This window comes from Erithacus rubecula (genome assembly GCF_903797595.1).
Source record: "Erithacus rubecula genome assembly, chromosome: 4".
Taxonomy (NCBI): Eukaryota; Metazoa; Chordata; class Aves; order Passeriformes; family Muscicapidae; genus Erithacus; species Erithacus rubecula.
In genome coordinates this window covers 38,369,628-38,386,493 of record NC_136686.1, presented here as the reverse complement: position 1 = coordinate 38,386,493, position 16,866 = coordinate 38,369,628, and the positions used below count along the sequence as shown (strand labels likewise).

Sequence of the window (16,866 nt, the reverse complement as noted above, 5' to 3'; positions counted from 1 at the left end):
TTTGCCAGGATGTTTTAGCTGAAGGTTTCTAAACAATAACAAAAGCAATAACTCTACAGGAGAAAGTGAGACATCTCCCCTTCCCCACTCCCAGTGTCAGCGGGTTACCATGGCAGTTACAAGCCTTTGCAAATGCAGACTTCATAAGATGGTACCTCAAACCTCCCATCCCACCTATATTCATGTTACCAACACAACAGCACTGAAGTTCCTAAAAACATTAGTTAAAGTATTTTTGGACATCAGTAATTTCTGTGAAGTGCGTGACTGCTCCTCTGGGCTGTATAAACACAGCACAGTTCACACGGCAAAGCAGCTGGCCAGTCCTGATGTAGAGCAAAGGCCATGCATCAGATGGTTTTGCTTTGGGCCAGAGCAGAGGACCTTCTTCCTCTCTTGAAGTCAGTTGATACTCTCAGGAGTACACACAGAAGCTAGTGGAAGCAATAAAGAAGAGTATGTAAATATTTGCACTCTCTGAAATAAAATTGTGTTTGTGTGTAGGATCAGGTTCTTTGCTGATACAGGAAGACTGGTTCAGTTCTGATTTTTCTCAGATGTGGAACAACTTTGCAGTTAGAATAGCATGAAAAAAACCTAACATTTGTCAGACTGAGTCTTGACTAGTTTAATAAATATATTTTATAATGTGATTCCGCTAACAAAGGACATTGCAACTCAAGAACATGGAAATGGAAGGGAGCTTTGGATCTCTTTTCAGGCTTCCATATGTTGAGCTCATTTTACACCCTTTGTTTTGTTCTTTGTTGTCTTTTTATTTCTCATTAGAACTCATCTTCTAGTTTTTTACTGCTGTAGTGTAGGGGGTTGGAAAATTTTTGGTAGTATAAGTACAGTGTTTCTGAAATGTTTTCCTTTTTAAAGGAAGATTATGGGTTTCAACTGTACCAAACCATATATTTTTCATTTCATTTATACTTCTGTCTATAAAAAGTTCTTTTAACTACTTCTTGAAGCCTTCTGTGATTTACTTCTGAGATTAAAATGTTTATTTAAAGTAGAACTTAACAAAGATGTGGCTGATATACAAGACTATACAAAGATATACAAGACTTATATAAGATGAATTTACTGACAAGTCAAAGCAGAGTTTGTGGATAAAAGTTATCTTTTATTGGATGAGATAGCTCTATATACTGAACTATCTATGCCCAGGTATCTTGCCACTTAATTTACTTCAATAAAGTAAAGCTATTGGAACTATACACTATCTTACATACAGCATGAACTCTTGCATAGTCTTACATGGGGATTTTTCTGTAGGAGATCCTTGTACTGATGCAGGTGTTAAAGCAAAAGCTCAAGAAATACATATTAAACTTTGACATTTTCTTTTGATAAAGGCTATATGTGTGGGCTCAGAAGGTATGCAGATAATGTATCCTGCAATCTTTGACCAACTGCTGGCCTTTGTAGAATTTTCCTGCAAGCCTCCACAGTATGGACAGCTGGAAACCAAGCACATTGCAAATGCAAAGTATAATCAGGTAATTAATTAGAAATCTCACTTGTTTGTCTGGTTAATCCAATTCAGCTTCAGAAATAGGTTGTTCAGTAACATGCATTTCTTCAATCTGTAAAAACTTAACTGCATGTTGTGTAGTAAGGTTTTGTGGTTTTTTTTACATGCTCGTGTTATCTTCTTTTACTCCCTTTGCATTCTTCTTTGCTTTTATGCTTTGTATTCCTTCATGTAGGAAATGTCTGGCTTAGACACCAGACAAATGTATCTGCATTTGCACATGAATTAATTTAAAATAATTTGTCCTACAAGAGATGTTAAATTTAACACAGAGACATGATAATTTAGAATGGAGAAAATTCCCGCAAGCTGCAGATTTTTGAATTGCACATGCTGTAAAGAAATGGAACTTATTCAATAATTCTTTTTATCTGTGTACACTGCTGTTCACTAAGCATGAGCATCTGATTCAGTGTAATCGAAGAGGTAACTATTATGTATGTATTAATTTTTCTTATTCTGTTTGTTCTGCAACACAATGGAATCACACTAGATACAACTATTTGCACCGGTGAGTTAAATTTCCTTAAAGATTGTCCTAATGTAGTTGTCTTGCTTAGACTGCAACATTTCTTCAACTTAAATGTACTTTACTCCAACGTAGAGTACATTTTCATAGCCAGACTACATTGTATTTGCAGTTTTTTTGCTTGGACCATATTCTTAGCAAACCTTGCATGCATTAAATTGGGAGTTCAGTGCAAAACATACACTTTCTGTTCCTTAATTAACATGTTTGGACACATAATTTAGTAATTTACTCATTCCTTTTCCTAGGCGGAATGGGTGGCATTGAATTATGTACCATTTGCAGAGAGATCATTGGAAGTTGTGGTGGACTTATACCAAAAGACAGCTTGCCATAAAGCTGTAGTAACAGAGAAAGTTCTTCAGAACATTATTAAGGTAAAAGTTTGACCTGCATGTGCTCTGAATTTAATAAGATTGTATAGAAATTCATGAGTTTTATTTTCAGCTAGTGTTGAGAAACACTTCCTGGGGAGCTTCAAGCTGTAGTAAATAGATTGATACTTTATGAAAATGAGAAGCAGGGAATAATTTATTTTGAAGCTGGAAGGCTACTTATTACTTTGCATGTACTGTTTTTAGTTGGGTAATGTCAGCATCAGTACTTCAGTGTTAAGATAAAAATTAACAAATACATTAGACCACAAAATTTACATCTTTGGAAGTGTTATGCATCTGAGTGTGGTAGGTAGGCCTCTTAATAAATACAGCATTGAAGCCCAAAGCCCAGTTTCTGTAGACTGGCATTTATGCTTTGGGGGCACCTGCTCTGTTGCTTTCAGTTTGCTTTTAATGACTTCATGTGTCAGTGCAGCTATGAAATGTTACAGATGAGCAAATATACCTTTAAAGTGAAATTGTCAAATGCTTCATTTTTGTGACCATGCTGTTTCAGCAAAAAATTTTAGTAAATAATAGAAGTAATATTTTCCAGAAGTCTGGAAAATAAAAATATATCTGTCCTAGCTTGTTTGCAATGACTTGGCTGACATCAAGACTTTCCTGTATAGAAATTCAGAAGCCTGAATGTGTTTAAAACAGGTGATATTATTTGAAATCTGTTATGAATTTTATTTCAAAGTTAATGCAGTTGTTTTCCACTTCCATTTTAATAGGATTGGTGAAACTGATAGAAATACAACTTTTTTGTAACATTTGCAATTGATAATAATATGTTCTACTGCAATATATGAAAACGCTTTTTTATTTATTTTTCATGTCTCTAAAGCCCATGTTGATTTTGGAATTGGAGTCTATATATATGACCAATAACAGCAGAAAAAATGTTCTGTTTATCTCTAGAGTTAGATTCTAGCTGGAATAATTTTTTGTTAATTATAATTGACTCCCTTGTGAGAGTCAGAGTGAGTCTTCCTACCTTTTGCTTTCCTGAAATCAGAGACTGCACTGTAGGCATGAGTGGCATACATATAGTATCTGAATTTAGTCACTGTGTATTTGAAATGTCAAGTAAATAATTGGTTTTCCAAAATAAATTACTATCAGGTTCTAAGATTTGACTAACAATACTAAAAGGAATGCATATAAGTATAAGTAGTTCATATGCCTCATGTTTTAAAATGTATTAATGACTTTGTTTTATAGATATTGAAGATGACTTTCTATCTAAAAGACTTAAAATTTGCTGTGTTTTATCTGTTTTATATTTGAGTTGTGTTGTAGCCTTTATCTTAGAATTTCACTGACTGTTCTTACTTTCAAATTTCATGTGGTTTAACAGTCAATAATGACCAGATTTCTTCCAGTGTTTATGTTCCAGTATTTAAAGTTCAGCTTTACTAGGAAAAGTTTAAATTCAATGAAGCTTTTTACTTTACTATAGAAGCACTTGGGATGGCTTCGTAGGAATGGGACTGAATTCTCCAGGACAGGAGAATTCTCCAGGACACTCATGACAACAGACTGCTTGCAGCCTTTTAGATGTTAGGAAAGCCCATTTGTCACACTTAGCAGAAGTGGTGGATGGCAATACAGAAAACCAAAATTAGTACATGACTTTGTAGTGTAAATGATAGTGGATCAGTTCTGACTTCTAGTCTTCTACTTGGCTACAGACCTGTGCTTTAGCCAGCTGGAATATGATAAATTGTCTTCAGAATTGCATTTGTAAAAGGCGTCTCATATACTATCAGAAAAGATATGGATATGTACTGCCATCTATGACAGTGTCCTCTGAGATCTTGTGCAGAAACTTGCTGTAATCTTAGATTTGTCTGAGCAACTATAAATTGTTTTGACTTTATTTTGCAGACACTTAGAATACCTCTTAGTCTGAAGTACTCATGTCCTTCTGAAAGCACATGGAAGCTAGCTGTGTCCTCTCTTCTCAAAGTTCTCTCCATTGGACTACCTGTTGCAAGGCAGCATGCATCTTCTGGAAAATTTGACAGTATGTGGCCAGAGCTAGCAAATACTTTTGAAGACTTTTTATTCACAAAAAGGTAAACACAATTTCCTTTTTTTAATTTCTTATAGGAAAATACTCATAAATTTGTTCACTTTGTGTCAGTAGAGCTATTTTGACATGTGAAAATCGTTTTAATGAATAACAGAGACACGGTAACCAATCTGCCTACTTTGAAAAGATATACTTTCAGAAAGTAGTACAAAAAGCTTCAATCAAAAGATGAACTGTAAGAGCAAGTTGTTCTGAACAGGACAGGGAGTTCTGCATGGACTCCAAGGAGATTTACTCTAGATTTGATAAAGGGTTGATGATATCTATTCAATTTGTTCCTTTCTTCACTTTGAACAGAGTTGCAACTATTTTTTTGTAATTAAGATGAACAGCATTAACTATATGTACTTCTCCTGAGTTCCATCTTGAAATACTCCACTTACAGTGAACTTTTGAAAATTTTTTTGTACACCACTGTTCACTTAGAAGCCCCTAGTTATGTTGCATTTGTTTCTACCTAAGATAAATTGACAGCACCTTAATAATTAACTACACTTTATTTATGATACTTTATGAAAAGTGTAGCTAAATAGTGATATTTATGACTATAATGATGGACAGATTTCTCTCAAGAATGTAACACATTCTCCATCTACAATAGGCAGGCTGAGAAAGTCCAGAAGTGAAAAATGGTAATGAACAGAGACAGACAATTTAATCGTAGAACCATAGAATGGTTTGAGTTGGAAAGGATCTCAAAGATCATCTAGCCATGGGCAGGACACCCTCCACTGGACCAGGGTGCTCAGAGCCCCATCCAGCCTGGCCTTGGATCTATTTGATCTATTAATTTGTTCAACCAAACTATAACATTAGCAAAAGATTGTAAGTTTTCAGAATATAATAAAAGCTTGCTTCAGAGAAGAATTTTTTTGTCCTTTAGGCAAAAATCTATTTCAGTACAGTAAAGATTTCCTAGGTTAGACACTAGGGAACCTTTTACTCTATGGAAGGTTAGGTATTTTAGATAATTGGTTAGGAGTGGTATGGAATTTCCATCTTCTGTAAACATCTATGAACTAACATCTTTTAGGAGTAGTTTAAGTATATATTAATAGTGTTTTAGAATAAAGAACAAGGTGGAACATGAAAGATTTAATTCCCTGATTTTCAGTAACAAACAAATCTTTTTAGCAGAAGACAGTAAGGTTCTTCAGTGCCTTATGCTAATATGGTGTGTTTAGTTTTGCAACACACAAAAGTCAGCAACCAAACACAGCTGTATTTGCTAATAATGGATAAACAGCAGCTTGCCCAAAACAAACAAAAAATAAATACCAATTAAAATTTATTTTAGAGACACATCCATTAGTGAAAATGTTTGTAATAATGAATGGGTCTGGAATATCATCAATAGGGTTACATGGCTATCAGGTGAAAAACCTTCCTGTTGTTTTTGCGTTTACTTGAAAGAAAATTCTGTTAAGTAGGAGGACCTTAAAATAGAAAAGTTCATCATGATGGCTTAAAAGACACTTCAATCATCCAAGTTTTTATTTTATGCTTCACTATTTCTTTAATGTAAAATAATCTTTGCAGTATCTTGTTTGGTTTTCTTTTCAGCTGCAGTTAGTATTCTCGCCTCCATTCTGAGGCAGGCAGTCTGCATCAGTTAGCACCCTATAATCTATATCATTGTAGAATTTAAAGAATTCAAATTAAGGTTTTTCAGGCTATTGTAGAAGAATATATGCTCATTTAGAAGTTGCTTTGGGAAGACATATTTCTATTGGTTTAATTAGTTTAATTTGTTAAATTTAATCAGTCCTACGTATTTGCAAAGCAAATGGAACATTTCCATTTTGCATGGTCTTAGCCGAATAAGACTAGTACTGCTACAGTTTTTTTGTATTAATTGTTCATAAATCCAGGGAAGTAAAATTATTACAGCTCTTCAGATTAATTCAGGATAATCCACTATCATCTGCATGACCTTTTTGGCCAAATATGTTGTCTATTTCTTTTTAATTTACAGTGAGTAGTTTATATTTTACTTGAATATTATTTCAAACATAGACATTTCATCTTAATGTGTTGCTTGCTGTAAACTATTACTCTTTATGCTAGTTCTAATACCTTTTGTCATTTGTCATACATGGGCAAATATTCTCTGGAGGTAAAAGAAAAATAATACTTGTGTGAATATTTATGATGCCTTATGATGTCTGTCTTGACTTAAGTCTGGTTTTGCTTTTTTAACAACCAGAGTGGATACTATAATTTAACATACAACATGTGTTTTAGAGAACTTTTTCATCCTAGTTAAAGGTGTCCTTAGAAAAGTATAGGAAACTTTTTTTCCACTTAGAAACTTTAAGGTTCAAATTAATTTAAGGCCCAAAAAATAGGCCAGTGTATTATAGAACCACATGGCTGCAGCAAGATAATTTGACCTGTTAGTATAATTAATGGCCCTTATCATCAAGCTTCCCAACTTGTTGTAAGTAGATGAATTTTGCTTATGTGGTTGTATTTTGTGTGGTTACAGGATGTCTGTGTTGGTTTTTTTTTTTCACCTCCCTAATATTAATCTTTTTCTAAATAGCATTTCGCCTTCCAAGTGTATGATTCTGCTACATGCAGTTAGAGCCCTGTCCCTTGGTGTCTTTAGGATGGATGGATGGATAGATAACCTTTCTGTTGTCTCTATTCGCCTGAGCCTTGTGCTCCTAAGAAACATTAAAGCTGGAAAGGCAGTACATCTTCCTCATGCTGGTAGTCAGGACAATTAGTAATAGCAGTCATTTCTCCTTTTCTTCATCCTTCTCATTCTCCTCCTCCTCCCCGTATTGCTACTGAAGCGTGTCTCTCTCGCTGTGATGCAAGGAGGTCCCACTTTGAGGTAATTCTCTTCTGATTTCCTTTGCTAAAATCTTCCTGCACTCTGTGCAAGATGCTATGAGACTACTCTTGGCAAGTAGGGCAACCTGTCCTTTTTGGTTTGAAATTTGCTAAATTGTGTCTCCTAGTGGTTTATAATTGCAGTTTGCTTAGTCTCTTAATTTTAATTTGTTCCACTTGTAAGGAAATTGAATTCAGAATTTTCAAATTTAGTGTGTTCTTTCAATTTTTTTGTAATGCTAATAGAAAACATATGTTAGTCATAGTGGTGCCTTATTCCAGAGTAATTTGAGAGAATCTACTCACTGTTTCAGAAGTAACAGCTAAAATTTATTGCTGAGTGGATGTGCATATCATCCTTCAAGTTGCAGGAGAAGGCAGTGAGAATGTAGTTCCCAAGTATCCATGTTAATCCTTTATTTAAGGTCAGCCAGGTATAGAACTGTTTTTGGTGTGTTTCCTGATTAATTTATATTAGCAATGAGTTGTGTTTTTTGAAACTTCTGGTAGTACTTGGATTTTTGTCCATTTTACCAAAATCAATTAACCAAGCCACAGCTGAGGAGAGAGTGCCTTTAGTTAGATTTGTGATTTGTAAACTTGAATTGGTTTTAGTAACCCTGCAGAGCCTGACCCAGTGGCTTTACTGCAGCTGTGAGTCAGGTCATCTCTGGTGTCTTTCCACCTTGCAAATGTGTCATGCAGGACAGCAAGGTTATTAAGTTATGTGCAGGAGTGTACAAATCCTACTAAGGCCAGCATGGATTGAAAAGGTTCTGAAGCACAAACAATTTGGGAAATGCAGTTCAGTTGACTTCCCAAGAGGTTGACAGTGAGACAGAGTAACCCCATTAATGCATTATCTGGATTTTTAGCATTTAGCATCTAACTTGTCACCCCTTGTGACAGGAATAGTTAGATATATACAGTTAGACCTGAATATGGTTAGAACTCAAAATTCACTTTCTTATGCTGGCATTCTGTAATTTTTTCCTAAGCTCTTTGTATCATTCAGATTGGAATGTTATGTCACAAAACCCCCTTCCTTTTCATCCTTCAGTCTTACACATTTTCATATTCTACACTTTCCACTATTAAGTGTCCAAGATGTTCTGTGCTGTTTTCTGTTCAGACTTGATGCAAAGCTAGGTAAATAGCTTCCTTTTGTATGTCCTCTTGAAACCTTTATTCTCCAAGCCTGACTTAGCACTGCTGGGATGGGTCTAAATACGAAACATCTGCATCTCTCTAAGACTCACAAAAGCCTTAATGCAGTGAGTCCTCCTAGCAACACTGCATAATAGATTTGATTAGTTTTTTTCCTTTAGCTTTCATTAAAATATGCAAGTGCACATTGTCTTATTTTTGTAAGCATGCTCTGCAAGTTTCTACCTGGCTGAAAATTGGGTAGAAAAATGAAGTTATTTCACTGATGTTCTAAATTTTTAACTAATATTAAAACATATTTCTAGTGTAACTCATAACTCTTCTAGTCACCATGGTCCTAGAAATCATATGTGTATAGCCTAACATTGCTTCTGGCAGTGAAACTGAGTTGGCATTGGTTAGACAAGAGGTCTCTGTAATTTGGACCCTTAAATTAAAGCTCTTTGAATAGCTGTATTTAAAACACCTCAGCATGGTCCCACCTCTGTCTTTTGGATAGGAACAATTTCAAGCCAGCTGTGGCTAAATGAGAGAGGATACTCACTGATGTTTAAAAAGTACAAAGCGCAGCAGAAATCATCTCTGCAGCTTTGTACAACATGAAATTTCAAATATAGCCAAGAGAGCCCAGGTAAATGAAAAAGGAAAATGTTACTGTCATAGAGAATTAACAACTTCTAAGACAGAAGTTTCAACTTAAAAAAAAAAAATTAAAGCAAACTACAGCTGAGGAGACTCAATAATCTTGATTTTTTTTCATAAATCAAGACATTTAAAATTAATACATTTCATATAACTTACTTAACACAGAATTGTTTTCTAGTAAGAAGCTGGTCTATTTATTATTTCATATTGTTCTTCTTTCCCAGAGGCTTTCATAGAAGCATGTCAACCCATTATCTACAATAAAATTCACCAAATACATGTTTGTGTGTATATATATAATTTATTAGAGCAGAAGTTTATGCTCACATGAGGAAATTAAATCAATACTTTCCCAAAAGATGCTTCTGAACAGAGTGCTGTGCACAGCAGGACTCCAAGTGGTTGTTAGGTCTTTGCTCTTGGCTCTGAAGCCCTCCCTGTTCAGTGGGCAGGGGCTGGGAGCTCTGTACTGAGCAGTGTTGCTGCATCACACTCTTTCCTGGTTCTTCACTCTCCAGTGTGGTTTGGATATGTTCTGCCAGAACAGCAAAGCATTTGGCCCCAGATAGATGTATCATATAGACAAAAATCTATTTACTTGGAAATAATTTGCTACATGAACAAATGTGTACCATAATCTGTAGTAAATAAGGTAGATCAAATATGGATGATTGGGCAAAAAAGCTTTAACATCTCCTTAAGTAAACCTCAGCTCAGAAAGTGAGTCAAAAATTAGGAAATGTGAGACTGAAATCTTCCCATGTATTTCAACATGACTTGCATTTCTATATATCATAATAGCTTACATTACTGTTTAAAGGTTTTGCATACTTAACAACTCTGTGTTAGAAAAGGTACTAACTGAACTACTACTTAATATTTTATTTTATTATATGTTTTCAGCATAAAATTCCAGACTTCCTGATTGCCTAATACATACCCCAATAATAAATACAATAATTTCATATTTTATTCTTTGTGTTTTTTCTAGTCATACGTGTAGCACATGTCCATTTCATAGACAGTGATCTAGACTTTGTCTGCATATAGTCTGTTTGAGGAGCAGAGATATATTTATTTTTCAGGTAGAAACATTGACACATACATAATACATTCCTAATTGTCAAAACTGAAAATTAGCTGAAGGTGTGAAGACTGATCTTCTGGTGTGTTATGCTAAGTATTCAGAAGATTGGGATAAAAAAAGCCTGTCAGAAAAATCTTACTTGTCCTTGTCAGCAACGTACAGGAGCACTGGAAGAAAAAAAAGAAAAAAAACCAAAATGTTTGTCAGCTAAATTAATCAGATTTGAATGAGATTTTGAAACCTTCAAAGTTATTAAACTTTCATTAAAATTGGCAGTGGGATGAAGGAGACAGGCCCAGATGAGTACCCCTATGAGGGCAAGATTGGCATAGGTCCACAGTCCTGTCCTGGTCTGCTGCCTTGCCTGTGAGCGTGTGCTTAGCTCTGAACTACCCACCACGGGGTCTGTTGAGTCACTTCTGGATACTTCATCTGAAAATAAATTCACATATATATATATGTATATATATATATATAAAATGGAAGAACTCAGGGGAGTTCTAAATTTCTTCAAAACTATTGTTAATAAAATGGAGTTTTCTTGTAATAAAATTCATTAAGAATGAGAACAAATACATCATTTCAGTTAGCAGAGGGAAAGAACATGTAATATCCCATTAATGGAAAGTGTTTCATTAATGTAGAATAAAATGTAAAATTTAAAAAAAATTAAGATGTACCATTGAAACTGAAAATTATTCTTCTTGCATAGTGAGTGAAAAGACTAGGTTGCTCAAAGCTCCCATCCAACTTGACCTTGAGCTCATTAATTATTACTATATAATAGTACCAACTTGCTGCATGTAATAACTGTAAATGTAATGCACTTTCCCATAGTCATCTTCTTACACATGTTGTAAATTCGAAGTGTAACATAATATGTTTATTTTTAGTACACCTCCTGATAATCTCTCAATTCAAGAATTTCAGAAGAATGAGAGTATTGATGTTGAGGTAAGGAGCCTATAACAAATATACTGTTGAAATTTACAAGTTACTGAGATTCACAAGTTGCATTTTGTTCTTAAATAATTTCTTGAATAGTTATCCTTTCATTACTTTTTCTGTGATATTGTTTTCATTTTTGAAAACAAGACAGAAAATTCATAGCTCCGGAATCCAGCTGCTTCAGGGTGATACAAAAAGTAGGAAGGAAGTGGGATGCCAAAATCTATTTCTTGTCATCTTAACTTCAAAACAGTATAGACTGGCTAAACCAGAATGTTTCTGCCTCTAACTCATTATGTGATCCATATTTGTTATGTTATTGCTGAGCATTTACACTGGTAATTGTAGACACAGAGAAAGCTGACAATTAAATCTGAAATGAGTGTGCTCTGTATTGAGGGATCAGTCAGCAAAAATTCATTTTTTCTTAGATATTGTTGCCCATAAGATGTGTTCTCTATACTGAGAAGCTTTGGCATAAATGAAGAAATTATGTGTCGTTTGTGTAGCACAGAGATTGCTGTAAAGATAATGTTTGGTTGCATAAGGCCAAAGAAAATTAGAAGGTGATACCTGAAGTGAGGAGGGACTTCTTTTACTCCAGGACAAAAAAAATGTGGCAGAACAGAGATTAGGGGTACAAAGCAAAAGGAGTTGCAGAGAAGACATGGCATTCATTACCCATCGTCTTTCCAGAGGGATGGCTGGGAAACAAAAGTTCCTGGATGAAAAGTGAGTGGTTCTGCCTGCAGTGAGCAGAACTCTCAAATCTGATGCATTAATTTATGGAGATCTAAACCCATTTTGTTCCAGAATGAGAGCATCAAAACAAGGATAGAGAACATTTCTGTTAATGTGTATTGGCATAAGCTTGTTTAGATAATTAACATGCTTTGCTTTCAGAGGTCACATTTTTAGGAATAGGTATGTGTGTTAATGTCATAGAGAGGATATTGAATTGGGATGGAGGGAGAGGGAGAATTCTAATGTTAGATCTTCTCTTTTCAAAACCACAAATTTGACTTGAAGAATATACTTCAAATGTCATTTGAAATCTGATGAGAAACTCTGGCAAAAGTGGCAGGGGGAAAGGTTTTTATTTCAAGTTTAATGTCCCATTCAAGACCACACTCTTGGATATACCTGCAAATTTTAAATCCTAGCAATAGAAGATTTTGCCAAGTCTAAATAGGCCTTTCTCTCTTGTTAAATGTTTCTTCATACTAGATTTACAGTTTTAATATTTATAAAACCAATATAAACATATGTAATTTATTTTAGGTGGTGCAGCTTATCAGCACAGAGATACTGCCATATGCTAATTTTATTCCTAAGGAATTTGTTGGTCAGATAATGACAATGCTCAATAAAGGCTCTATACATTCTCAGTCATCCTCCTTTACAGGTATGGTACCTGAATGACAAAAATTACAGTGTTTAAATCTACTAGAAAATAATTAAAATGTTGAGTGTACTTTTTGTGATAGACCTGAAGTTCCCTGGCCTGTATTCAGTATAGACTGATATCCAACTTTTTTTATAAATTATGTTTTATAGAATTTACCAAGCTTTCCTTGCAATTTTTAAAAAATTACTTCCTTACTGCTTGGACAGTATCATATATAATATTGTACTTGTGTTACCTTTTACATAGTTTATTTTCCTTTGTTCCAGTTCTAATAATCATTTCAGGCACTTTTAAGACCTAAAACCTAAATCACCATAATGTAACTATACGGTGTTCCTAGCCAGATACCTTTTCTGCCTTTGAGAAAAAACTCTTGTAGGGGTTTGTGGAAAGATGAAAAAAATGGAAATAAGCAATTACATGGAAAAATACTTATTGTACAGTACTGAGTATGAGTATTTATGATGTAGGATTTAGGTTGTTGTTTTTAGATGATTTCATGTATTTTAGCATTAAAGCAATGTCAGGTATGTGACATTGGCATAATTCATCTCTTATGTTCAGAACTGTTGTGTTTTTTGCAGTCATTTTTTCTTGGAACATATTCTTAATATTTGTTCTTAACACTTAATATTTTTTAGTACTAGAGGAATAATAACCTTTTCTCAGCATATAAGTGGATTGAAAATGCAACATCATGCACACTGCACAACTGAAATGAATCATTTTACTTTGACAGAGGCTGAAATAGATATTCGAATGAGAGAGGAGTTTTCTAAGGTGTGTTTTGAAACACTGCTCCAGTTTTCATTCAGTAATAAAGTTACAACTCCTCAAGAAGGCTACATCTCTAGAATGGCACTTTCTGTGCTCTTGAAAAGGTCACAGGATGTATTACATCGCTACATAGAAGATGAGAGATTGAGTGGCAAATGTCCTCTTCCACGGTATGTGCACTGTCTTTAGAAAATAAAGGTATTACCAGGACTTTGAGAAGAAGTTTGCATTCCAAATATCACTTCATCATGAAAAAAATGAGGGGGGTGGGAGAGAATGAAATTTTAAAGGCAGGGAAATGTTTATGGGGAAGATATTTCAAAGCAAAGGCTGGTACCTAATAATTTCTAAGAATCTTTTAGTAACAGTGGTCATATTCTGTGCTGTTACAACAGTTTTCTGTTACTAAAACAATGTTTCTGATATCTCTAGTGTTACATTTCTGAAATCTGATTTCCATTTATTCCCAGTAGAGCTATGTGTAGTTTCTAAATTGAGAGGTGAGTAGAACCTCTTCAAAAATAAAACATCCAAACAGCAATATTATGAATCAATACTCAAGTAATTGTTCTTGGAATGGAAAAATTAGACAAAAAACTAAGAAATTCTTTAAAATAAGGACTTACTTGAAATTCACTTCACTTTTGAATGTTTTGATCATGAGTGTGAAAATTGATTTATCTTTATGTTAGCCTTATCAAGTACTTTGATGAGAGTGTTTTCAGTATCGAAGTTAAAGCTGTCCTAGCTGACAGAACAGCAGTGATGGTGGGTAACTTCTTCTGTAAAACTTACGTTCTTGAAATGAAAATGAATAGTTAAAAATGACTGTTTGCATTTTTTCATTTGTAGGCAGCAAGTAACAGAAATCATATTTGTTTTAAAAGCTGTCAGTACTCTCATAGATTCACTTAAAAAGACTCAACCTGAAAATGGTAAGTTAGTGTTAAATAAAATGGTTCTAAACAATAAATCTGCCCCAAAGATGTATTTATTATTTCCTTTATCAGTCTTCCCAGAAATATGAAAGAAAAGTGTATTCTGTAGGGTAGAGAAGAAGACTCAGCAGGACCATTCCCCACATCCCTCTTCCTGCAATGAGAGACATACTTCCCCTGGTTCATGTGCAGAAAACCTCCCACACACTAGAAAGAGAACCACTGGACAAATGACAGAATCATTTCTCTTCTACTTCTTCTACCTTTTAATACTTTTATTTAAATTATTAATGTTGTCTGAAGCCAGGGGTTTGTTCTCTTTTGAAAGCAGAGCTAAAATAGAAATAAGCAAGGAAGTGACATAATAAGAATCATGCTACAATGTTTAATTTTACTTTTTGGACTAATAAAACTTTACCATATAAATTTTTTGTGATTGTCCAGTGTTTCTACCTTTGCTTTCTGTAGTTCTTGTAATCTGAAATTATCTGAAATCAATAGAAATTCTCATTGCTGACAATTTTGCAAAAGTGAAATGTGCTTCCAGTTCAATTTTCTGCCAATAGCTGAGAAAAGCAGGCAGAAAATGCATGTGTATTACAGATTGAATTGCAGTATTATCTTAAATTTGTCAGTTCTTCATCCCAAAGACATGGTGAATGACTCATGTAGAACCACAAACGGTTCAGCAGAAATGCTGGCCTGTGTCTGAGTGTCCTGCATGGATTCTGGTGTCTATATAGCACTAAGTACTTATGTTTAGGCACACTGTGAATCTGCCATTACTTAGAGATATTGGAAAAAAATCTATTGTCAGAATTTGGACACTGGTAAGTGATTCAGTCTGTTCTTTTCTTCCCTGCAGTTGATTCTAGCACATGGGCACAAGTTATTGCCTTGTACCCGACTTTAGTAGAATGTATCACCTGCTCATCCTCTGAAGTATGCTCTGCTTTGAAGGAGGCACTGGTTCCCTTTAAGGACTTCATGCATCCACCAGCAGCCAAGGTACAGAATGGAGAGTCTTGACCCCATAAAACTTCTTTTTTATTCTTGAAGGGAATATCCAAAAATGTTTGCTCCTGGGTGAAGTTTCTCTGAGGAAATCTCTTGTGACTAGTACTTTGGCAGCCAGTGCTGCCTGCCTCTTAACTGTACTAACAAGAGCTCAGTAAGTCATGAATACAGGCTTTATCTCAAAGGTTCCAGAGTGAGTAGCAGTGCAAACCTTTAATAAATTTAACTGACTAGTTGGAATCATTTATAATCTAATGTACTTGCTACAGTATCTTGAAGTGGTGATTGAAAAGTGGGCTTATGTACAGCTTGTTGTGTATGTGTTAATGATGTAATTAAAAATATTTCAATTCAGTCAGATTTATTAGGCTGGTGTTTTGCACCCTTTTTTGAAGTACAAATTGTACTAAAATTTTATGCAAGATGGTACTGTAACATTCCATATATCTGTAACCAGCCTTTGTAAACAAAGGGAACTGATATACTTGTGTGTATAATAAATGGTACAGTTATGTATAAAATAGTTGCATTTATTATTTAAATTCTTTAAAAAATATTGATAATGTCAAATGCTTGAAAATGTATTTATTATGAATAAGTTGTATGCTTGCATTTTTACTTACAGTTTGCCTTCTGAATTGCCAGATATGCTCATTCATATCTGATCATGTTAGTTTTTGCTTAATTGAATGTATCTTCTTTGTGGCCACTGGACATCTGGAAAGGGTCAAATAACAAAAGATTGAAGCAAGCAGTCACAGTCTGCCAATCTCAAACTTCAGAGTAGTTGACCTGAAATAAGTTTCAATATGCAGAAATCCACTGTAGCACTTCAACACTACCATACCTCACTTCATAATAAATTTGTTTCAAGATGTTTGTTCTACTTAACTCTATCCATTTTTGAAGTTGCAGCCTTGCTTTAAAAAGAAAACAGACATATTTGAGGGTTCTTAGCCTTTTTTGACCTTCTTGGCAAGTATCACAGTCTTTGAATCATGACCCAGGAAAGGCAAGTTCAAATATCTAAAATACTTGGCTGTAATATTTTGTTCAATAATTTTAAGTGTTTTGTTTTGTAATGTCTTTTCAACCCAAACATATTGTTCTAATCTTTTAATTATAAACTGTTTCTGATAAAAACCATGAGAAGTGTATTTTTGAAGATAGTTACTCAATTAGAAATGGAGTAAAATTTGTCATTAAGTAAACGCGAATTTGTTTCACTTTAACATAATACACAATTGAAGTAAACCACTTTTAATAATATTGTTTTTAAAGTTTGTTATCTAGCATTTAAACTCTTATTTAATGAATTTTGATTTCAATAATGTTTCACCTGTATTCACATTTTTAATCTGTGATGTGAAAGCACAAAGGCCAAATGTTTAAAAAAAAAAAAAAAAAGACTGGTGCCTTTCTATGGATTTCAGAATTTTAGAGCTTACTTTTAGGGTTTTGTTTCTTCAAGTCTTTTGTAGATATTAA

The 16,866-nt window shown here is 34.3% G+C and overlaps 1 protein-coding gene across 3 annotated transcripts in view; it reads left to right on the top strand.

The window, feature by feature from the left end:
- The window catches only part of MON2 (MON2 homolog, regulator of endosome-to-Golgi trafficking), a 62,444-nt gene extending 45,920 nt beyond the window's left edge, over positions 1 to 16,524 (top strand). Inside the window, exons 27-36 of one of the 3 annotated variants that reach the window (XM_079303558.1) lie at positions 1,365 to 1,508; positions 2,037 to 2,054; positions 2,321 to 2,449; positions 4,343 to 4,533; positions 11,184 to 11,244; positions 12,520 to 12,643; positions 13,386 to 13,593; positions 14,276 to 14,358; positions 15,227 to 15,369; positions 16,024 to 16,253. In XM_079303558.1, the coding sequence (XP_079159684.1) occupies positions 1,365 to 1,508; positions 2,037 to 2,054; positions 2,321 to 2,449; positions 4,343 to 4,533; positions 11,184 to 11,244; positions 12,520 to 12,643; positions 13,386 to 13,593; positions 14,276 to 14,358; positions 15,227 to 15,369; positions 16,024 to 16,113 (1,191 nt within the window). In that variant the 3' untranslated portion in view covers positions 16,114 to 16,253. Of the gene's footprint in view, positions 1 to 1,364; positions 1,509 to 2,036; positions 2,055 to 2,320; positions 2,450 to 4,342; positions 4,534 to 11,183; positions 11,245 to 12,519; positions 12,644 to 13,385; positions 13,594 to 14,275; positions 14,359 to 15,226 lie in introns of all 3 variants that reach the window. The other 2 variants (XM_079303557.1, XM_079303556.1) reach the window with 2 other exon arrangements.
- Positions 16,525 to 16,866: the final 342 nt, after the last annotated feature.